The sequence below is a fragment of the Canis aureus genome, chromosome 31 (assembly GCF_053574225.1).
Source record: "Canis aureus isolate CA01 chromosome 31, VMU_Caureus_v.1.0, whole genome shotgun sequence".
Taxonomy (NCBI): Eukaryota; Metazoa; Chordata; class Mammalia; order Carnivora; family Canidae; genus Canis; species Canis aureus.
In genome coordinates this window covers 17,608,903-17,632,118 of record NC_135641.1, presented here as the reverse complement: position 1 = coordinate 17,632,118, position 23,216 = coordinate 17,608,903, and the positions used below count along the sequence as shown (strand labels likewise).

The following is a 23,216-nucleotide window of genomic DNA, read 5'->3' as shown; positions in this document are numbered from 1 at the left end:
GGCAGCCCAGGTGGCTCAGCAGTTTGGCGCCTGCCTTCAGCCCGGGGTGTGATCCTGGAGACCCGGGATGGAGTCCCATGTCGGGCTCCCTGCATGGAGCCTGCTTCTCCCTCTGTGTCTCTGCCTCTCTGTCTCTCATGAATAAATAAATAAAATCTTAAAAAAATAAATAAAGAGAATACAAAGTATATATCATATATGGAGACAAAATAGGAATGTTTAAAATCAAGGACTGAAATTTGAGAAATAGTGACATAAGAGATTGAACCCAGGAATTTACTGGTAACACTTTTTTGATCTCCAACAGTGTATTTGTTTCTAAACAGAATAATATGGTTAATTTACATCCTAGAATTTGGACTTTTCCCATGTTTTTTAAAAATGTTATTCATAAGAGATACACAGAGAGAGGCAGAGACACAGACAGAAGGAGAAGCAGGATCCTCCCAGGGAGCCCAATGTGGGACTCGATCCCTGGACTAGGGATCACACCCTGAGGCCAAGGCAAATGCTCAACTGCTGAGCCACCCAGGCATCCCTCCATGTTTTAGAAGTACATTGCCCATTGGCTCTATTCTACCTGTAAGTCCATTACTCTTTGAAGTCAATAGGCTTTAAGCAGAGACAATATGGGATGTTTAGTAATTTTCTTGAAAAAGGAGTGGACCATTTTATTGTATTTTAAGATTTTATTTATATATTCATGATAGTCACACACACACAGAGAGAGAGGCAGAGACATAGGCAGAGGGAGAAGCAGGCTCCATGCAGGGAGCCCGACGTGGGATTCGTTCCCGGGTCTCCAGGATCGCACCCTGGGCCAAAGGCAGGCCCTAAACCGCTGCGCCACCCAGGGATCCCTGGACCATTTTAATCTTTAGTTGGCAGAGAGATCTTTATCACCTCTTTACATTTACTAGTGTAGTAGGCACTTGACATACATTGTCCCAGTGATCTTTACAACACTACCAGGGATGAAGATCATCTTTTAGAAAGAGGGCTCAAAGCATGAAGGAAATTTCCCAACATTAGAAGGGAAGATTAAACATAAAGTCCCTAGTTTAGTGTCTGGCACATGGAGCAGATACCAAGAAGACTGAAGCCATCATTACTGTCCCTGTAATTAGCAAGCTCAGGATTTAGTCTGACGTCTGCTCAATTCAAGCAAGCCCATGCCTTTTTACACAGGCTGGGCTCTGTAGAATTGCAGAAGAAAAAAGATAAAGATAACCCCAAACAATGTTAAATCCACATATCATTCACTCAGCTGATCTTGACTCAGTGTCTACCATGTTCCAGATGCTATGAAACAAGCTTACAATCATTCCATGTTGCCTTAGGCTAGCTTGAGATCCCACAGGTTGCTACAGTATTGTTCTTCCTACCAAACTCAATGCATATAATTTCTGCTTTGGGACACCTGGGTGGCTCAGCGGTTGAGCATCTGCTTTCAACTCAGGGCGTGATCCTGGGATCTGGGATCGGGTCCCACTCCCTGCGAGGAGCCTGCTTCTCCCTCTGCCTATGTCTCTGCCTCTCTCTCTGTGCCTCTCTCACATGAATGAATAAACAAATTAAAAAAAAAATCTGCTTTAATGTCTACCATCTGTACTAAAGAGTAAACTCTTGGGAGGAAATGTGTCTACTGTGATGACCACTTTATCCCTTGCCTATATCATAGTGACTAATACAGAATAAGCTTTAAGTATTTGAATTAGAAAAAAAATACATAAAAATCAACATAAACATATATATACTAGCTTTACTAACATTTTCCTTCAAGAAACACTTTCAAACCTTAAAAAAAATTCATATGATCCCAGCTATGTTAATATAATAAAAGGATGACTGAAGGAACTTTCTCAAATTTTTTTATGGGTAGTGGCATTCATAATTCATAGTATTTCTTATGCTTTCAATATTTCTGTTATGTTTCTTACATCTATATTAGTAGAAAGGAGAAAATAAAACCTAGTAATGCCAGAAAATAACCTGTAAACTCTAAAAAAAGGTTAACATAAATGTACATTAAATGTAGCATTATTTACAATTACCATTCTCAAGACCTATCTGCTTCCACTCTCCTTACCCCTCTCCTACAGAGGCTTAGGGACAGCATGCCCTTCTTTCATATCCTTTGTTAGAATTAAGAGTTGGTAATTTGACTGCATGTGGAATCTTCAGAATGAAATCTGGAAGTAGTTGGGTGAGGCAGCCCTCTTCTGGGAAAATAGGAAAATGCAAATACTCCAGAGGATCCTATCTAGATTGTAAAGGGCCCTAAATGTCCCCAGGGCACAAAAGGTATTTCCTGAAAACAATGGATTTTTGAAGCTAAAAGTCATTCTGGAAGTTGAAGTGCAAATTTTTATTTTTGTAAATATTATGTATTTAAAATCTCTAAGCCTCAATTTCTCATCTGTTAAACATAAAGTGATAGTACCCTGTAAGGTATTTCCAAATCAATGTGAAAAAATACAAGCATTTAGCACAGTACTTAGCAAACCGTAAGTGCTTAATAAATGACAGCCATTATTTTAGCTTTTACTCACATTTTATTTTATTATTATTATTTTTTAATTTATTTATTCATGATAGTCACATGGAGTGAGAGAGAGAGGCAGAGACACAGGCAGAGGGAGAAGCAGGCTCCAAGCACCGGGAGCCCGATGTGGGACTCGATCCCGGGTCTCCAGGATCACGCCCTGGGCCAAAGGCAGGCGCCAAACCGCTGCACCACCCAGGGATCCCTACTCACATTTTATAATCTTTGCAGTACTCATTTTACCTTGTGCTTACAAAAAAAGAACTCCAGGAAGCTTAAGAGATCGCATCTAAGAAAAGGGGTGCAAGTGTGTATGCATTTAAAATGCCTAATATACTATACTACATTTGAAACTAAGGTAACATTGACAACTATATTCAATAAAAATCACTTCAGTGACAAAAAATAAGTGTAATGGCAGAAAACATGAAAATATCTGAGATTTGTTCACTGAGAAATTGTTTATTAAGATGTTAATGTTTATGTAGTTAGTTCAATAATTATGTAATTTAAAATTCTGAATCACCTCTGAATAATCTAGGCATGTATGTAAACTACTACATTTCTTGATATTTAACATAATTAGACTTCTCTAACTTTCAATTATCAGACAAAACTTTCAAAGTCACACCCTTAGGAGTTCATAAATTCCTATTTGCCCAAGGTTTTATTATATAACAAACCTTCTTAAAAGACAAAAGTCTTATTCTGCCTTTCACAATATATATCAAATCATCACAATGTACACTTCAAATCTTACAATTCTGTCAATTATGCCTCAATAAAGCAAAAAAAAAAAAAAAATTGAAATCCCACACAGAAGTCTTAATCTGAACCAATGTGGAGAAATAGAACAATGGAAGATCTTTTATTCATCATGTGAGCAAAAATACAGAATATATTTATTGAGTTTTCCCCTAAAGAGAATACAGTTTGTATTAGAGAAATAAAAGATTAGTTATCAGGAGTTGCTTTTGGAGAATAATCAATCAGTGCCTTATCAACAGTTGGATACTGATACCAGGGACCATCACCTCTTGCACGCATCAACCTTCGCACTTCCAGCTCCTTTAACCTATAACAAACAGAATAGCAATATTGTGAGTCCAGCATTTCCAATTGCAAAGTTAACAAATTATCTTCATAAAGAAAAACCACTAGATCTTTTGCTTTTGTGTAAAGTATTATCTAAAATACTTTAATTTTTTTTAAAGATTTTATTTATTTATTCATTAAAGACACACACACACAGAGAGGCAGAGATATAGGCAGAGGGAGAAGCAGGTTCCACTCAGGGAGTCTGATGCGGGACTTGATCCTAGGACCCCAGGATCACAACCCTAGCCAAAGGCAGATGCTCAACCACTGAGCCACCCAGGTACCCTAAAATACTTTAGATAATACTTTTGTGTAAAGTATTCTCTAAGTAATTTATGTAAAGTAATAATATACCTCCATAGATTCGTATGCATATATCTGAAATGTACCTATAAGGAAAATTTGGGACTCATTTTTTACTTTCATTATCTTGTATAGGTAGTTAACCAACAAATACCACTTGCATTGATAATCAATCTCTTCTCTCCTCCTGTCCCTGCTCTTTATCTGGACTGATCACTTTCACTTGGGTAGTGGTAATGCATTTCCCGTCTCCTTGCCTCTTAGAAAACCTCGAGACCACGTATTCCTGAAATAATCCCTTTCTGAAGTAAACCATAAAAAACTCTTAACTATAGAGAACAAACTGAGAGTTATAGGAGGGGAGGCGTGTGGGACGTGGGCTAAATGGGTGATGGGGATTAAGAAGTGCACTTGTGTTGAACACTAGGTGTTATATATAAATGATGAATCACTAAATTCTACTCCTGAAATCAGTATTACACTATATGTTAACTAACTAGAATTTAAGTAAAAACTTGAAAGATACAAAAACAAATTAAAAATGAAATAGTCTTTTCTCCTCTCCATTTTTATAGACTACATATTAAATTTTTCATATGACTGGAAATTTATCAGTTAAATAATTCACTTTATTAACTTTAACCAGCTCACTAACCCTACCCCCTATCTATGAAAGATTACAAACCTTTGTATACTCTAAAAGAGTTATCTTTCTTTTTTTTTTTTTTTTTTGGATTATGTATCCTCATATTATCCTTTTTTCTACTCTTTAGAATATAATTATCCAAAATACAAATATTAAGATATTCATCAAAAGCACTGGTTAAATAAATTATGTTTCACCCTTATAATAGACTACTAGGCACCTGTTGAAAAGAATGATGAAAATCTTTCAAAAATAGGAAATAGGAAATAGAGATGTGGTATATGTCTAAAGTTCAAAAAAGTCTAATGATACTAAGTAGGAGCCATATTGCTATCCTAAGCTCTTAAATACTTAATAACAATTCCATATGGTAATTATATATACATATAATTACAAATCTAGAAAACAGGCCAATTGTATATTCTTTTAATCATTTAAATACTTTTAAAATATTGTACCAATTTTTATAAACTACAAAGTTAAAAGAGAATAAAGAGAAAGCAGATCAATGGTAGACTAGGGCTAAGAGTAGGGGATGGGAAATGACTGTAAAGGACAGCAAAGAAGCTTATCAGGTGATCAAAATGACCTTGAGTGTGATGGTTACACAGCTATTTACCTTTGTTAAAAACCCATCAAATTTAATGGGTACATGTGACTGTATGTAAACCTCACTACAAACACTAACATAAATCTCAGGATGACATTTAAAAGTACCAAAGGAAACATGAACGTTAAAAAAAAAAGAATTTGAGGATGCCTGGGTGGCTCAGTGGTTAAATGTTTGCCTTTGGCTCAGGTCGAGTCCCACATCAGTCTCCTTGCATAGAGTCTACTTCTCCCTCTGCCTGTGTCTCTGCCTGTGTCTCTGCCTCTCTCATGAATAAATAAATAAAATCTTAAAAAAAAAATTTGGACTTACATACATATTTGCTTATTTCATTACTATCAGAGACCATTCCATGACACAAAATCCCAAAAGCTAAAGAAAAAGACTGATGGGGACATGGGTGGTTCAGTGGCTGAGCGTCTGCCTTTTGCCTAAGGTCTGCCTTTGGCCCAGGATCAAGTCCAGCATCAGGCTCCCTGCACGGAGCCTGCTCCTCCCTCTCCCTATGTCTCTGCCTCTCTTTCTATGCTTCTCATGAATAAATAAAATCTTAAAAAAATAATTAAAAAAAGAAAAAGACTGAGAAACCTGACAATAATTAAATGAGTAAATATATACAAAATAATTAAAATACTAATACATAGTAATGTTGAGAAACATACTAGCTACTACTATATTTTCGTTATCTGAAACATAAAAACACTTTGTCCCTCTCGGTCGGCGCCCAGGATGACGAAGAAGAGAAGGAACAATGGCCGTGCCAAGAAGGGCCGCGGCCACGTGCAGCCCATCCGCTGCACCAACTGCGCCCGCTGTGTGCCCAAGGACAAGGCCATTAAGAAGTTCGTTATTCGGGACATCGCGGAGGCCGCCGCCGTCAGGGGCATTTCCGAAGCGAGTGTCTTCGACGCTTACGTGCTTCCCAGCTGTACGTGAAGCTCCATCACTGCGTGAGTCGTGCCATTCACAGCAAGGTAGTCCGGAATCGCTCTCGTGAAGCGCGGAAGGACCGAACACCCCCGCCCCGATTTAGACCCGCGGGAGCCGCCCCACGACCTCCACCGAAGCCCATGTAAGCAGCTGAGTCCTTAACGACTGAAGAAAAAGTGTTCTCCGGGAAAAAAATAAATGGCGATTATACTTAAAACAAACAAACAAACAAACAAAAAAAAAAAAAACAAAAAAAACTTTGCAAAAAATTTTACACTATCAGAAGACAAATGCAAGTTGGGAAAACAACTGCAACAAAACCAAAAAGAGAGGGATGCCTGGGTGGCTCAGCGGTTGAGCATCTGCCTTCCTTGAGCATCGGCCTTCCGCTCAAGGTGTGATCCTGGAGTCCGTGGATCCCTGCAGGGAGTCTGCTTCCTCCCTCTGCCTATGTCTCTACCCCTCTCTCTGTCTCTCATAAATAAATAAAATCTCAAAAAAAAAAAAAAAAAGAAAAAGAAAAAGAAAACAACCAAAGAGATATTTTAGTTAAATGTGTAAGTTAGTAGAAAAATGGGCAATTTACAGGAAAACAAATACAAACAATAGATAGATGAAAAAATACTCAAACTTACAAATTCAACTATCTTAGCAGCAAAATGCTTAGGTTTGATAAATTTCATTTAGAGGGAAAGGTATGGAAAACAAATTATCGTGTATTGGTGGCAGAAAAAAACAACTGGTACAACTTTTTGGAAGAGTTTGGCAACAACTATCTAAAATTTAAAACATGGGCAGCCCAGGTGGCTCAGCGGTTTATGCCACCTTCAGTCCAGGGCCTGATCCTGGAGACCCGGTATGGAGTCCCACATCAGGCTCCTCACATGGAGCCTGCTTCTCTCTCTGCCTGTGTCTCTGCCTCTCTCTCTCTCTCTGTGTCTCTCATGAATAAATAAATAAAATCTAAAAAAAAAAGAATAAATAAAATAAAATAAAATTTAAAACATATGACATTTGGTATATCAGTGCCACTGCTAGGAATTTATATTTCATATACACTAAATAAATATGCAGAAATCTATATATGAGAATATTCACAATACTATGTGTACTGGTTAAAAAAATTAAGGCACATCTACCCAGTGAAATATATGATGCAGCCATTAAAACAAATGGGATATGCCATTATAGAAAAACCATTAAGCTGTATTTAAGTGAAACAGTGTTTATAAGAGGATTCTATTTGTGTTAATATATATTTTTAATACATAACTTTTTTTAGAAAGATTTAAGAAATAACTAAATAGTAGTCACTGGGATCCCTGGGTGGCGCAGCGGTTTGGCGCCTGCCTTTGGCCCAGGGTGCGATCCTGGAGACCCAGGATCGAATCCCACGTCGGGCTCCCAGTGCATGGAGCCTGCTTCTCCCTCTGCCTATGTCTCTGCCTCTCTCTCTCTCTCTCTCTCTCTCTGTGACTTATCATAAATAAATAAAAATAAAAAAATAAAAAAAATAAATAGTAGTCACCTTTAAGAATGAGGTTAGGTAGGAAAAAAATGAGGTTAGGTAGAAGACAAAAGGAAATTGGGGATTGGGGATAGAGGGAGCAGACAGTTGCCTTGCATTTAAGAGTGTGATATTTTAAAAAGAATTCTTTTACTCTGATAGATATTATCAATTAGTAAGTCTCTCAGTCTTTGACTCATAAACTCTACTGTAAATAGGCTAATTTCCTCCCTATTTTCATCCCTTTCCATGGAGCATCTAATTGTGCTGATATAGTTTATTAAATTTTTTCTTGTGGCTTGCAACGGTAAGAAAGGATTTTCTTCCTTACCCCCTGCACATCTTTTTTTTTTCCCCCCTTACCGTAAATCAGCCTTTTCAGCTTCAATTTGAAGGATAGCCATTGTTTTTTCATAATTCTTTTCAGGGCTATCAAAGAAAGTTCGGGCAATCCATCTTGATATAGGATGCTAAAAGAGAAAATTTGTTTATTTTCTGAATAGTACTTTGCTCTTCCAGTTTACTATTCTTTAAAATGGCCATTTCAGGTAAACCAATAATGCCTACTAAATGCCAACTACTTTATATGTATTTTAAATACTTTCAATCCATTAGATGGATACTATTTTTGTTCCCATTTTATAGATGAACAAATTGTACAAAGTTATACAGTTACTAAGTGCCAGCATCCAGACTCAAACAAGGTCTGACTCTAAAACCTATGCTCTTTGCCAGTATACTGCAGTGAGTATCTTAAGTGGTAGATTTAGGAGCCAAACCCAGAGTTTGGGGATTAAAAACTGAAGTTTCTTCTCTCAGCATAAACTACCTGTATGGTTTGCCTTAAGGTACAATAATGATACATTTATTTTCTGAAATATAGTTCATTCAGATAATAAAACATGATAGTATTTAATCAAGGCCATCTCACTATAACACTTATAAAGACAAGTAATAGAATTAACTTTGGGTTTTAGCAGCAGTGACAGTGTGATAAAATGACTGATAGTACAGGCTGTGGGCTCAGGCCTGCCTAAGTTCCAATACTGGCCATACTTCTTGGACAGGTCACTTACCCTCTTTTAAGTTTCAGTCTCTTCATCTCTGAATTGGGAATAATAATAGCACATTTCATATGGAATAAGATAATATTTGCAAAACACTACCATAGTACCTGCTACACAGTAGCTGCTCAATAAAGAACAGCTAGCATTAGCACAAGTAAAATTTTTCCTATGGCATTGAACTTAGAATAAATTCTGACTGTTACTCTGCTAGGAGGGAAACACACTGCAGAGTCATTCTTTAAAAAAATCATAAAGCTTAAAGTAATGAAACAAAATTATCAGAAGTTGCTTGTAAAAAGTAAGCACAAAATTTATCATCTAGTTGATAGCAAAAACTTACTATAAAACAATACCACCATTGCTAAATGAAGACATTAATCAGTGCACTGATAAAACAACTAACAGAAAGTAACTTTTAATAACATATACCAACCTTAAAATACTCCCAGTGTTCTGGGATGTAACCTTCTGGAATTTCTGCTAACTCAGCTTCACCTAGAGTAAGAGAAAACAGTGATGTCCAATTTTAGTATCAGGAATTTATAATCTTAATTCTTCACTATTTAAGTCAGAAGCTAACTTCTTATGGATTGTTGTTGTCATTTTTTTTAAAGATTTTATTTATTTATTCATGAGAGACACATAGAGAGAGGCAAAAGCAGGCTCCCTGTAGGGAGCCCGACGTGGGACTCAATCCCGGGATCCTGGGATCATGACCTGAGCCGAGGCAGACGCTCAACTGCTGAGCCACCCAGGCATCCCTACGACTTTCTTAATAACATTTTTTCTCTAGCTTACTTTTAAGTTTTTATTTATGTATTTGAGAGAGAAAGAGAGAGAGAGAAAGAGAGAGCAAGCGAGCATATGCGTGGGTGGGGAGGGACAGAGGAAGAGGAAGAAGGAGAGTAGCAGACTCCCTGCGGAGTGCCAAGTCTGATGCAGGGCTGGATCTCAAAACCACAAGATCATGACCTGAGCCAAAACCAACAGTCAGACACTTTATTATAAGAATACAGTATACAGGGCAGCCCGGGTGGCTCAGCGGTTTAGCGCCTCCTTCAGCCCAGGGCCTGATCTTGGAGACCTGGTATCAAGTCCTACATCGGGCTCCCTGCATGGAGCCTGCTTCTCCCTCTGCCTGTGTCTCTGCCTCTCTCTCTGTGTCTCTCATGAATAAATAAATAAAATCTTAAAAAAAAAAAAAAAAAAAGAATACAGTATACAATACAAAAAACATTCAAAGTATGTGTTATTCAACTCTTCATGTTATTGATAAGGCTTCTGGTCAACTATAGGCTATTAATAAAGTATTGGGGGAATAAAAAATTATATGTGATTTCTGACTGATCAGGGGGTTGACAGCCCCACATTGTTTAAAGATTGTATTTTAATCACTTTAATATGAAAATGATTTCATTCATTAGGTATTTTTTTAGATGTCTCCTATGTGTAAGGCATTGCCAATGGGCAATTATGTAAGAGCTTCACAATTTAATATAGTGTAACAAAATTTAAAAAAAGACACATTATTCCTTCTGGTTTTCCCTATCACTACTAGACAAAACATTTTAGGATTCAAGATGTTAGAAGTACTTTGGGCAGAATTTCCCATGAAAATCTAACATTAGCTATCTTTCACAGTTTCATTCTTTTTTAGAAGATTATAATTTTCTATATCCCAAGATGGATAAAAAAAAATTCTTCCATCCCTCAGCCTCTCTTCTACCTCTATCTTTTTCTATTTTCCTTATTCGGACTTGTCAAAGCTGGTTTGGAAAATTACAAAGAAGAGGAAAACAAGGCTCTCTGAAGCCATTTGTGGCCTCCACAGAGTTAATGACCTTAAAGATTTTTGGAGGAAAAAAAAAAGTTTAAAAAAAATTACACACTATTGAAGTTGCGATCTGGTTACTATAAAATAAAATCCCAACCCTATGTTTATTATTGAAATAATTTTTCTTTCTAACATCCATAATTTCTTTCTGTTATTAGTGTACATAGGTGTTAAAATTTTACCAATCTGGTCAGAGCGGTACTTACCAATAAATACATTCACCAAAGTTATGCCAATTGCTACTGGAATCCCAGTCAACAAAATGTAGAATTTCTGTTGAGATTAAAAAATAGTTTTCATACAACCATTTCCTCTCTTTCCCTACTCTCAAATTATCTTCAATTTTTTATTTCTTTACGTTGCCTGTGAAATAAACTTGCCAAATTGGAGATGTGATAGATACCAAATTATTTATTTCTGAGATTTTCTTTTACTCTTAACTTTTAGACGCCTATATTTGGTACCAAAAATGGAAGAAAAAAAGGATTAATTCTGCAAGCATAATACAATATATAATTAAGTGATTTTTCATTTTCTGGTGAACACAATGTAATAAAAGTTGCAAAATTTTTGTATTTATTAAGATGAAAACGGTAAAAACATTTGGGTGATTTCAACAACTATAGAGTTTGAGTTGGTCATGACAAGAAAAGTGGGAGCTCAACCAAGAGGATGAAGAGGGACATTAAATACAAAGGGCAGGCAAGAGGTCTAGAGGGCAGCCAGTGCTCAAATGGTCACAGCTCTAGGAACAGTGGCAGAGAGTCTAAATTGTCTAGACAATTTTCCATCTTCCCAACTTCTACTTTGCCTTATAGAGCCTTGAGATACAAATATATGGCCAGGACCCTACTTGATCCTTTGAAATCACTGTTCCTGAACAATACAGAAATAAAAAATCATAACCCAAAATAATGGAGTTACTTATTAAAGAAGTCTTTCAATGAGTTCTTTGGTAACTTAAATAATATTTTAGTCATATGATAATTATCCCCAAATGAATCCATTTTAAAAGTTTTATAATTCTAGATTTTGGGATGTGTGAGTATGTGCGTGTGTGTGTGTGTATGTTTGCGCGCGCGCAGGAAACACAGGTTATATTTCAAAACCCCATAATCTTAAGAATAAAGAAATGGCTCAAATTTTACCTCCAATACACATGAATCCTTTTATTGAAGAAGGTTCACTAATTTAAAAAGAAACTCAGTAACAAATCAGACATTACAACAAAATCTCCATATCTATTAAGAAATATGAATTTATAAAATCACATCTTTTATAAAAGATGTTTTCTAAATAGGCAAAAAAAAAAAAATTCCATGTGTATGTACAGAGTTTAGTTTAGCAAAAGTTTTAACTCACCATTAAATTCAAAAAACGCCTGTCATAGAATTCAGAAGGTTTGATGATAAACAGTCTTTTCCCATGGTCTCCGCTGTGTCGCACAGGAGCTGGAAATATTAAATTACCCTGTTATATACAAGGCTCACATATACTGTTATATTCGGAGATAAAATCAGGTTATCAGAAAATGTATATGCATAGATGTTTAATGTGAATTAAAATAAAAATGCATACTTGGAGTAGTAAAGGCAGAGCAGATAAAGTATCTTTAAACAGAGTCTGATGTACTGTTGTAAACCATAGTTCTCTTCACTTTTATTCAACGTTCCAGAAATACCTAAATAATTTGAATTTGTTTCCAGAGCAGGCAGGGAGGTCAGATACTCTTGGTGGGTTACTTAACTCTGTTTACCTCTACAATAAGGATTTGCTAATGCTAGTAAATAACTAAATTTAAGTTGTATCATTTCATATGATGAAGCAGTATATATTAGGGCTCGCAGAAAAATAGATGGAAAGGTATTTACTCAACACATCTCTATTAAACACTCTAACATATCTTGATAAAAATCACTCTTTAAGCCATTTCTGATTGTGAATATTCTCCTCTTCAAATTCTCCATCAGATGGTATGTAATCAACCCTTACTGGAGATAAACTGAGGCAAAATTTCACTCCTGATATTATTTTTACACAATCTCCCTTTCCTGGACATCTGGAAAGACTGCTGCAAGCACTGTGAACTCTTTCTGCTAGAAGCAGGGAAGGATCTCACTGTTACTGGGAAACCAAGGTTACTGTTTCTATTGTATTCAAGGAAATTTCACATGAGAGTCACTACAGGATAAAAAACTAATTTCCCATTAAAGGAATTTCAGTCATGATAGAAGTCATAAAGATTTGTTTTTTTTTTTGTTTTTAATTTTTTAAATTTATTTATGATAGGCACACACAGTGAGAGAGAGAGGCAGAGACACAGGCAGAGGGAGAAGCAGGCTCCACGCACCGAGAGCCCGACGTGGGATTCGATCCCGGGTCTCCAGGATCGCGCCCTGGGCCAAAGACAGGCGCTAAACCGCTGCGCCACCCAGGAATCCCAAGATTTGTATTCTTTAGACACCTGGGTGGCTCAGTGGTTGAGTGCCTGCCTTTAGCTCAGGGCATGATCCTGGAGTTCCCAGATCAACCCCCATATCAGGTTTCCTGTAAGGAGCCTGGTTCTGCCTCCACCTGTGTCTCTCATGAATAAATTAAAAAAAAAAAAAAAAAAAAGATTTGTATCCTTTGTTCAAGCTTAAATGTCTGGAATGCCCTCCCCTATCCTGAAATCTATTCTTTAGGCCCAGATGACATTTTATCCTTTAAGAAACCAACCCTCTTCCCAACCATATAAGATCTCTCCTTTGAACTGCTGTATATTCTAGTGATATTCATACTTGCTTTCCCTGCTGTTACTGAAATATAAATGTCTTGAAGGCAGGAACTGTATTCTTAATTTTGGCATCACCTACAGCAGCTTGCAATGAATTTAGGAGGTTAATTCATAAGAGAATTAGAAGCTGGCATGAATTCACTAGGTACAACTCATACTATTAAGGCTTCTAAAATAACAAGAAAATGTGACAAAGTAATTATGTATTTCAGAAAATAATTTGAAAGATAGAATTCTTTGTGGACTAGGTGGGTAAAAAGGGCTGGATAACAACACAAACCACTCACTAACTGAATAAATGCCTACTATGTGCAGGTCCTATGCTAGGCCTACAGTCTATAAAAGAGATATATATATCCTGCTGTGAGAAACAAATAAACATAATTACATATCTATAAGGACAACAAAGAGAAGAAACAGGGTGCAATCTCAGAAAAGTATCAGGCCCAGAAATTCCTATTTAAACAGGATGGTGGGTGTGGGGGAGTATGAGGAAAGTGCACTATAAGTTGAAGAGAACTAGGAAGTTAGGTGAATTTGTAATAGGTAATTGATTGATTACACTCAAAAAGTGCTGATTACTTAATTCAATAACCTGCCAAAGGCTTTCCATAGCCCTGAGAGGTCAAGATTTTTATAGACAGTCCGGACAAGGTGAAAATGGCATTCCTGATGACACAAAGCTATTCAAGAGTGGTTACTACACTGATGATGAAGTAGGATCCTCAAAGTCTTCATACACATTGACAAAAAGATTAAATATAGTAAGTGGAAGGTCTTGACTGCATCCCCCAAAAGTTGCTCACAGATTTAAGAAGAGTCATTGGTGTGATGTGATTACCAAGAAGGCCAAAGATAATTCAAGCTTAATTTTATGTACTAGAAGTATAGGGTCAAAACAGGAAGAGCACCCACCACCATTTCCTAACCACACCTGCAGAAATGTGTCCATCCCAGAGTACATTGTTTTAGAGGAACAACCTGGAGCACATACCATCTTAAGCAACCAGGATGGCAAACAACCTGGAAAATGATTCAGTGAAGCTTAAAGAACTAAAACTGGCCTACAAAAAAGAAGTCTGGGTAGAAACCATGTAAGTGCTTTAAATAGCTGAAGGGCTATCCCATGACAAAGGGCTTACACTATTCTGTGTTGACCTGAAAGTAAGAACCAGGATCAATGTGTGAAAGGATAATTTTCAACTTAATACAAAGAAGTTTCTAACAATTTTACTGGTTCAAAATAAGATTGAAGAGGCAAGGCAATTGAGGAGGGAGTGACTGGAGGGGGGCGCTGGCTTAGTGTGCACTCTGCACCTGGGAACATTATTGCACATGGAACAGTTGCCTTTGGAAGACATGGGATCCCTGGGTGGCACAGCGGTTTGGCGCCTGCCTTTGGCCCAGGGCGCGATCCTGGAGACCCGGGATCGAATCCCACGTCGGGCTCCCGGTGCATGGAGCCTGCTTCTCCCTCTGCCTGTGTCTCTGCCTCTCTCTCTCTCTGTGACTATCATAAATAAATAAAAATTAAAAAAAAAAAAAAAAAAAGACAATTGCCCAGAAGAAAAGGTGTTTGATTTTCTTTTTTTTTTTTCTTAAAGATTTTATTTATGTATTTATGAGAGACACACACACACAGAGAGAGAGGGAGGCAGAGACACAGGCAGAGGAAGAAGCAGGCTCCATGCAGGGAGCCCGACATGGAACCCAATCCCAGGTCTCCAGGATCAGGCCCTGGACTGAAGGCAGCGCCAAACTGCTAAGCCACCCAGGCTGCCCAGTGTTTGATTTTCATAAGCCAAAGATGAAGTATAGAGGGCTGCTGTATTTGCAGAGGTAATCCTCCAGTTCTTGATTCACTGACAGTAAATGCTATGAAAAGGACGTCCAGAGCTGTTTTGGGTTGCATGAGACCCGTTCAGAAGACATCTGTAATGCCTGTGTCCTGCTTGTGAAAAGATGGAGGAAATTGCCAGCAGGATCAGAAACAAATAAACAAACAAAATAAAACAAAAAACCAAAAACTGAAAACCACAAGGTAGATGCAAGGGCAGGACCCAGTCTGAAGACTACACTGAAATCAAAGAAAGTGTAAACTCTATCCAGAAACAGGGTATCGGTAAACTACAGAAGGAATTTAAATGTCACAATTCTGATGCTCACAGTACCACCTCAAGGCCTCCCTAGCTCGATCTCCTTGTTTAGAGTAACAAGTCAGATGATGGTTTGGATACAGAGATGGCCACTGGCTTCAACACAATGCCAATTTTTCTCTTTTTATATCTCACATACTGGAACAGGCAGAAAATATGTTATGGGATTATCTCTAAAGGCCGTTTGGGGGAAGTCCTCATTGACACACATCTATTCAAGCCTGGGTGCAGCAATAAGAAAGCAGCTGGTGAGAAGTCAAAGGAGCAGGGGCCAGTGCCTCTGCCCATCTCCACTCAGGCAGGAGTGGAGACTGAGGTTTAGGTAGAAAGGGAACAAAAATGATTTAAATTTTGGAAAGAAAAAACAACAAAACCTCCCTATTTTTAACTTGGATACCTGCTATTCTGCAAAAGACCTTTTCTAGAATAGTTTTGAATGGGTTATTTCTCCTCTGGTTCCATAAACTCTGAAGCCTATATCTAACTTACTAGAAGAAAAAAAAAAGTGTACATAATATTTAAGATGCTGAGTATTTCACAGGAAAGCTGAATGCTGCTGTAAAGTGCTCTTTAAGTCTTCTTTTTTAAAAAAATCCCCCTCTAATGAATGAAACTAAGGGAATTTCAGGGGATAGAGATGGGATTTGTTGTATGATAAACGCAGGTAGTTTTAGTCTTTCTATTTCGGGAAGCAGTGGTTAGGGCATTTAAGATGGCTGGCTATACTTGTTTTCCTTCATGATAATAAATTTGTCATAACTCAGTATGGACTTGCCCCTAGATGTAGTTGTTAATAATTCTGAAAAAACAAGGTCTTGCCAAGGTTCTGATGATTCAAACCTATACTACTGAATATGAAGCAGGACAGACTAAGTTCTGGTGCAAATACCTTTTAGGAGTAATTTCTAAATATATGGAGAGGTAACCTGACTGTATATGTTGCATCCTTTGTCACCTCCCTCCATATTGATATTTGATAAAAGACTGTAGTCTATAATGAAACTTCTAAAGCTGAATCAAAGCTCCACTGGGGAAATGTCAAGATTTAGGATGAGGAATCCTAAATGAAAAGCACCAAAGCATTAGCACATGTAGAGATCACATTCTATAAAAAAGTATAAAGTGTCTGAAAAAAATGTGTAAGTCTTTAAGACGGCACATGCAAAAGAAAACAAAGGTTAATGCTTCTTGGGGCACATTAGAGGGCTTGTCTAGTGTGTAAACAATTGACTTTTGTTTGTGTTACATGACTGGTGACTTCATTGAAAATCTGCACAATTCAGTTTTAGCTCTGGATTACTTCAGTTGACCTCTGTGAAGGTTTTATCTGTGTAGAGTGATTGTTTGACTTGTTTTAACCTATTAGGAGTTGGGGTTTTTTTCACTCTATTAAAGTGAAACTCTACTAAAAGAAAAGAGGTATGTGCTAATGCTAAACAGGTTGGTTTAACTTTGGCTTCTTCTAGTCAGGCTTTGTGAACTGTGAGATATTAGACAATAAATCCTGAACATGGAGCTCTTCAGTTCTAAAATCTTCACTTGAAAGCCTTTTACCTGAACCCAAACCAAAGTACTCTCATTGCCTCTCTTCTGAACATTCAGGAAAAACTTATCAGGTCAGACTTTTCATAATAAGGGAGGGTCTTCTGCCTACCTTATAATAACGTGACTCAGTGTTTATTTTTAAAACTGGATCTTTAAAATTGGATTGCATAAATAACACTAAGGAATGAGCCACTTTTTATGAGTATCCTATAATTTTATCTTAATCTAAACTTAAAATTTTATATTTCTTCCTTATGGCAAAAACTATAAGCCACCATATGCACAGATCACAACAGTGAGTTGGGTTGGCTCTCCCACAGACTTTAAGGTTTATCACAGGAGTCCCAGCCATTATCATTTTCCTCCTGTTATTTTGAAATGTTTTTTGGGTTTTTTTTTTGTACCTTTTGGCCACAGTATGGGTGGTGGAATATATTATAATATGGATCATCACTACTTCTTATGTATGTATGTATTACTAGATCTCAACCACAGTCGTCTTCTTCCCCTTCCACCTCTTTGCCTGTAGGAGGTACTGTATGTAGTCATGCACTTTGTGTTAATATATTCGAAACCTACAAATCAGACGCTTGGGTGGCTCAGTGGTTGAACATCTGCATTTGGCTTGGGTTGTGATCCTAGGGTCCTGGGATCGAGTCCTGCTTCGGGCTCCCTGCTCAGTGCGGAGCCTGCTTCTCCCTCTGCCTGTATCTCTTATGAATAAATAAAATCTTAAAAAAAAAAAAAAAAACAAAGAAAAATCTACAAATCTGTCTTATACTTTTTATATTGTTGGATACTTACAATTGAAACTTTTACTTAGGATACTGAATAAATTTAGTCTTACTAAAAAATAAAACAGCAGACAAACAAACAAGAAACAAAAACAAAAATTGGACTGCATCACCAGTTCCCCTTTATGGAGTTATTCAACTATCAACAATGGGATGAAACAAGGATACTTTGGGGGTTGGCCTGGAGGATTTCTAATTTCCTTTTCCTCAAAGAATCTGAACATATGGTCTGCCTTAGAACAAGAAGGCATAACTTTGGACTTTATCAATCTCAATGATTTCCTTCCAATTCCAAGAACTCTTTCCAGGCTTCATGTTTTTGCACTTACTTTCCTCTTGGACTGAAAACTTTCCCCAGGCTTTTTGAATAGTTACCTCCCCATCTCATCCTTCAGGGCCAAGAACAAATATAATCTCTACGAAGAGGTTTTCTCTGACTACCCTATCGAATGCTGCCTCCCTCTCACCCTCCTTAACATCATTTTGTTAGTTCCTTTAGAACAATACACACTAAGACTGATTTTTTTGTTGAAGTCCATCAGGTCAAGGACTGTATTATTCAGTACTGTATCTCCAGTACTCTTTCATGTCTGCCACATGGTAGGTGCTCCATAAATATTGTTGAATTTACATTTCTTAAGTAAATTATATGTTAGGATCCTTTCTTGCTCTCTGAAATTAAATCTACTCAGAAGAGACAGTGTACTCCCAATTTTTCCTTTCTATTGGGCAAACAGACTAAAAGACATACACCCATAAACACACATCCCAAACAGAGAGAGAGAGATAGACTAAACTCTGTGTGGCTTTAGTGACAATAAATAACACTATTAATAAATATGGAAAATGATAAATAAAAATTAAAAAAATATTTAAAAAAAAAAAAAAAGGGATCCCTGGGTGGCGCAGCGGTTTGGTGCCTGCCTTTGGCCCAGGGCGCGATCCTGGAGACCCGGGATCGATTCCCACGTCGGCTCCCGGTGCATGGAGCCTGCTTCTCTCTGCCTGCTTCTCTCTGCCTGTGTCTCTGCCTCTCTTTCTCTCTCTGTGACTATCATAAATAAATAAAAATTAAAAAAATATTAAAAAATAAATAAATAAATAAATAAATAAGGAAAATGTAACAAACAAAACAATGGAAGAAAGCTTAGTGTGGCTGCATTCTAGCAATATTAATGCAGTTAGTAAAGTGAACTGCTTACTTTTACACATAATTACTCTACTGTTAAACAACAATTATTCATGTCATTAAATGTGGTAAATAACTATTATTACTATTAGCTGTTCTAAAGTATACTTCATAGCACTAAACTCTTTTCAAATATTCCAAATCTTCACGATTTGTTGTTGATGTGGTAAGGCCATCTGCTTACAATCTAAAAATATTAGGGTTAACACTGCTTACAACCAGGTGACTGCCAGGATTTCTGGAACTCAGATTCTCCTTCCACTAAATATGCATCTTCTCTAAAGCCTGGAGTTTCTCAACTAGGTATTCATTTAGCTATATGAAACTAAAACTTCAATAATCAATTTTTTTAAATGCAAATAACCTCCAGAAAGTTATGTTCTTGACAGTTGTGATATTTGTGAGGATCAAATAAGATAATGTAGATTTTGTGTCTTCACAACAACAATGGGAAATTGGCCATTTTCTTTCCCTCATTCCCAGTTATTGACTCCACCAACTCAATTACCCAGGATAAAAATCTCACTCATCTTCCTTGCACCCACCCCTTGCTCATCAGTTGACAAAGCCTCTTGATTCTATGATTCAAGCTTTGCATTTCTTTCTGTGCCCTCTTCACCTCACTCACTGGCTTAAGTAATCCACACCCCCTTATAAGCCAACCAATATTCAGAAGCATTTTCCCAAAACACACTACTGGTGTTGCTCTCCTGCTAAAACACTCACTCTCTGCAGCCTACAAAAGACTTAAGACACTTTGGTTCTGTATTCAGACCCGTCACTCCCCCAATTTGGTCCCAACTTCCCTTTCTTATGCTTTTTCTCTTAACATGTACCTATCCCAAGAGCCCCATATTCAGTTCTATCAGAAAATACATCTACTTTCCTGCTAATTGCATCTGTTAAAACCATCCAGAATCCAGTTAAAATGTCCCACCTTTTATGTCTGAATTAACTCCATACTGCTTTATCATTTAAATACTCTTCTCAGTTTTTTAAACCATAATATGCACACATCAGTCTTCAAATTAAAGCTCCTGTAGCTGAGGAAGAACTTAAGCTCATTTCAGGAATCCTTTGATATATGACAATAAATAATTTGATTAAATAGAATACTTCTATCTACTTATTTCCTGAGAAAGGTTTTCAATGATGGTGAATGAAGATAATGTAACAGTACCAGATGTTTAAGAAAGGGGTGGCCACAGGGCTAAGGCTAATGCTTTTTTTTTTTTCCTAAAGATTTTATTATTTATTTATTCATGAGAGACACAGAGAGAGAGAGAGAGAGAGAGAGAGAGACAGGCAGAGGGAGAAGCAGGCTCCATGCAGGGAGCCCGATGTGGGACTTGATCCCGGGTCTCCAGGATCACATCCTGGGCTGAAGGCGGTGCTAAACCACTGAGTCACCCGGGCTGCCCAAGGCTAATGCTTTTAAGTCTAGGTGCTGTCAATTTTCCCCCTCATCCTTCACAACTCCCTTGTGAGATACATTAAAATTTCCTTTTTTTAATTTTTTTAATTTTTTAAAAATATTTTTTATTTATTTATTCATAGAGATGCAGAGAGAGAGAGAGGCAGAGACACAGGCAGAGGGAGAAGCAGGCTCCATGCACAGAGCCCGACGCAGGACTCGATCCCGAGTCTCCAGGATCACTCCCTGGGCTGCAGGCGGCGCTAAACCGCTGTGCCACCGGGGCTGCCCAAAATTTCCTTTTTTTTAAAAGCAGTTCTTATGGTAAAAGATAAGTACCTTTCTTTTTTTTTTTTTTTAAAGGAATTAATTTTTTTTATAGATTTTATTTATTTATTCATAAGAGACACAGAGAGAAAGGCACAGAGACACAGGCAGAGGGAGAAGCAGGTTCCATGCAAGGAGCCAGATGTGGGACTCGATCCTCGGTCTCCAGGATCACACCCCGGGCTGCAGGCGGCGCTAAACCGCTGCGCCACCGGGGATGCCCGATAAGTACCTTTCAAAACAGCTATCTAGAAAGATGCAAACTATCCAGAAATATTTCAGGGTTATAAATTCTTGTCAATAGGAAAGACATTATATTTATTTCTCTGTCAACAGAATATAAGCACACTTGTAATAAACATTCTCTTTTTTTTAAAGATGAAGAAATGTAGGTTCCAAGCGATTAAATACTTTCCACTTAGCTCCCGAGATAGGATGACCCAAGGTCACACAGCTACTGAAGTTTGAAGCCAGAAATTGAATGTAGGCAGTCTAGGTCCAGAGAAAAGAAAACAAGGCAAAGTTCTCTATTCTGCTGGATCTTACAGTCACATAGACTCAGACATAAGCAATAATATAACAAATTAAAACCTTTCATTCCACAGTGACAGATGAGGCCACCTGCAAAATACCTTTGAAAGTAACTATAAGGTATAAACTATTAGATCCTTTCCTGGGGAGTAAAGTATAAAGAGGATCTGGGAGTGAGATTTTACCTGAGATTATCTCCAGCAAGGCATGATTAAATACTATCCATAGTGAGTCTTTGAAGAGGGTATTTGAGTATTTCATTTTATTTGTTCATTCATGAAAGACACACAGAGAGGCAGAGACACAGGCAGAGGGAGAAGCAGGCTCCATGCAGGGACTTGATCCCAGGACCCCGGGACCATGACCGGAGCCAAATGCAGATGCTCAACCGCTGAGCCACCCAAGGGTCCCTGAAGAGGATATCTGTAATCAGAAATGGCTTACAAAGAGAATTTGTCAAAGAGTGTTAACATATGTAGTTTTTTTTTTTTTTTTTTTTTTTTAAACTGGTTCAAATTCCCGCTGGGAATTTGCTGAACATCACATCATTTGAACATGCTGAACATCATTTGTTCTTTCCATCATTTTTGCAAAAAGTCTCTGTATAATGCCTCATCGTGTGAAGTGACATACTTCAAGTTAAATTGGAAGAAGAAAAAAGGGGTAAACAGAGAAAGTTATTTTGAGGGTAGAAACCTTTTTGGCTTTAGAGTACACTTCACTTCCTCTCTATCTACTTGTATTGCTTAGGGTAGATAGCTTATAGAATATTTATCAAGAGCATTAAATGAATCAATACCTTTAAAAAAAATCTTAGGATGGTACATGGCACATAAGTGTTCAATAAATGTTAGCTACTGTTATTATAAATTTGTTGCAATACTGCAGTATTTTTGTAACAATCAAGTCACAGTTCCTTCCTTAGCAAAATGGGAATAACAACACGGTACTTACTTTGCAGAGTCTTTGAAAGAATTAGGTTGAATACAAGGCACCTGAGGCTTTGCTATTATCATTCATTCTCCTAGGAGTCAACTAGCCCTCCCATAACTGCATTATGACTTTCCTGGACCCAGCCACGTTTCCTTCATGTGCCTCTTTCTCTTTAAGAAGATCTTAAAAATTATTTTCTGACTGTGTTGATATAAAACTAATACAATCCATATTCACTAACATTATAGGCTTTTTTTCTTCTGGTTTTAAAAGAAATCCAAATTAAACCATTTTCATGGAACCTGAAAGTACCGTGTGGGCACCGTGCCTACTGAAGTTGGCCCTGAGCCTCTCCACCCGCCTCCCATCACTCAGCATCAGCGGGCTCCTGGGCAGCCGACTTCCAACCTCGGGGGCCCAGTACCTCGTGCAGGTGGAACGGACAGAGAATCTGGCGCCGGAGAGACGTGGGTCTCAGCTTCATGCCTTTTGAACCTCAACTTCATCCGCAAATTAGCGCCCATTGGAATGGTTGCAAGGCAAAGTGTTTCACAAATACTAAGCGACAATTTAAACGCGAATGACCTGATTACTTTAGGAAAATTCTCGTAGCCTCACAAAGACCACGTCCCGTCTCTCCGGCTCCAAGCCCGCTTATTTCTCCCAGACCTCACCAAGGTCATCCGGGAAGAGTTCCCCACCTCTCACCCCACGTCCCCTAAGCGCGCTTTCTCCCAAAGCTTAGCACCCACCGACAGTCTTCGGAAAGCCACGGGTGAGGAAACCCCCGCATCCGAGACGAGGACCGAGCCGGCAGCCCGACAAAGCGGCCACTGCAGTGACCGAAGCCCGCTGCAGTATACTCATGGCCGCCATGGCTACTCTGGGCAATTGAAACGCTGGAGCGCCCAACGGGAGCCGAAAGGGCCGATTTCTCAATGAGGGCGAAGGCAAAAGGTGGCCATGTTGAGTGAGGGCAAAGCTCATTTCTGTTTTGTCCAACCGCCCTGG

At 38.0% G+C, this 23,216-nt stretch overlaps 1 protein-coding gene and 2 pseudogenes across 1 annotated transcript; 2 read left to right on the top strand and 1 right to left on the bottom strand.

Moving 5' to 3' along the window:
* Positions 1–3,386: 3,386 nt before the first annotated feature.
* NDUFB5 (NADH:ubiquinone oxidoreductase subunit B5) lies at positions 3,387–23,190 on the bottom strand. Its single transcript, XM_077879733.1, has 6 exons — positions 22,958–23,190; positions 11,903–11,991; positions 10,747–10,813; positions 9,140–9,201; positions 8,003–8,109; positions 3,387–3,620 (listed from the first exon to the last, which is right to left on the bottom strand). Exons 1-6 carry the CDS (start codon positions 23,079–23,081, stop codon positions 3,500–3,502), a joined length of 570 nt encoding a protein of 189 aa, XP_077735859.1. The 5' UTR covers positions 23,082–23,190; the 3' UTR covers positions 3,387–3,499.
* LOC144302442 (small ribosomal subunit protein eS26 pseudogene) lies at positions 5,913–6,349 on the top strand (annotated as a pseudogene).
* LOC144302147 (SIN3-HDAC complex-associated factor pseudogene) lies at positions 14,328–15,794 on the top strand (annotated as a pseudogene).
* Positions 23,191–23,216: the final 26 nt, after the last annotated feature.

Bases quoted from the DNA above. Each gene is read 5' to 3' on its own strand.
- NDUFB5 (XM_077879733.1), bottom strand. From the start codon at position 23,081: ATGGCGGCCATGAGTATACTGCAGCGGGCTTCGGTCACTGCAGTGGCC. The intron at 11,992-22,957 runs GTGGGTGCTAAG...TAATATTTCCAG, and splicing joins TGGCTTTCCGAAGACTGTCG to CTCCTGTGCGACACAGCGGA. The intron at 10,814-11,902 runs GTGAGTTAAAAC...TAATCTCAACAG, and splicing joins GGCGTTTTTTGAATTTAATG to AAATTCTACATTTTGTTGAC.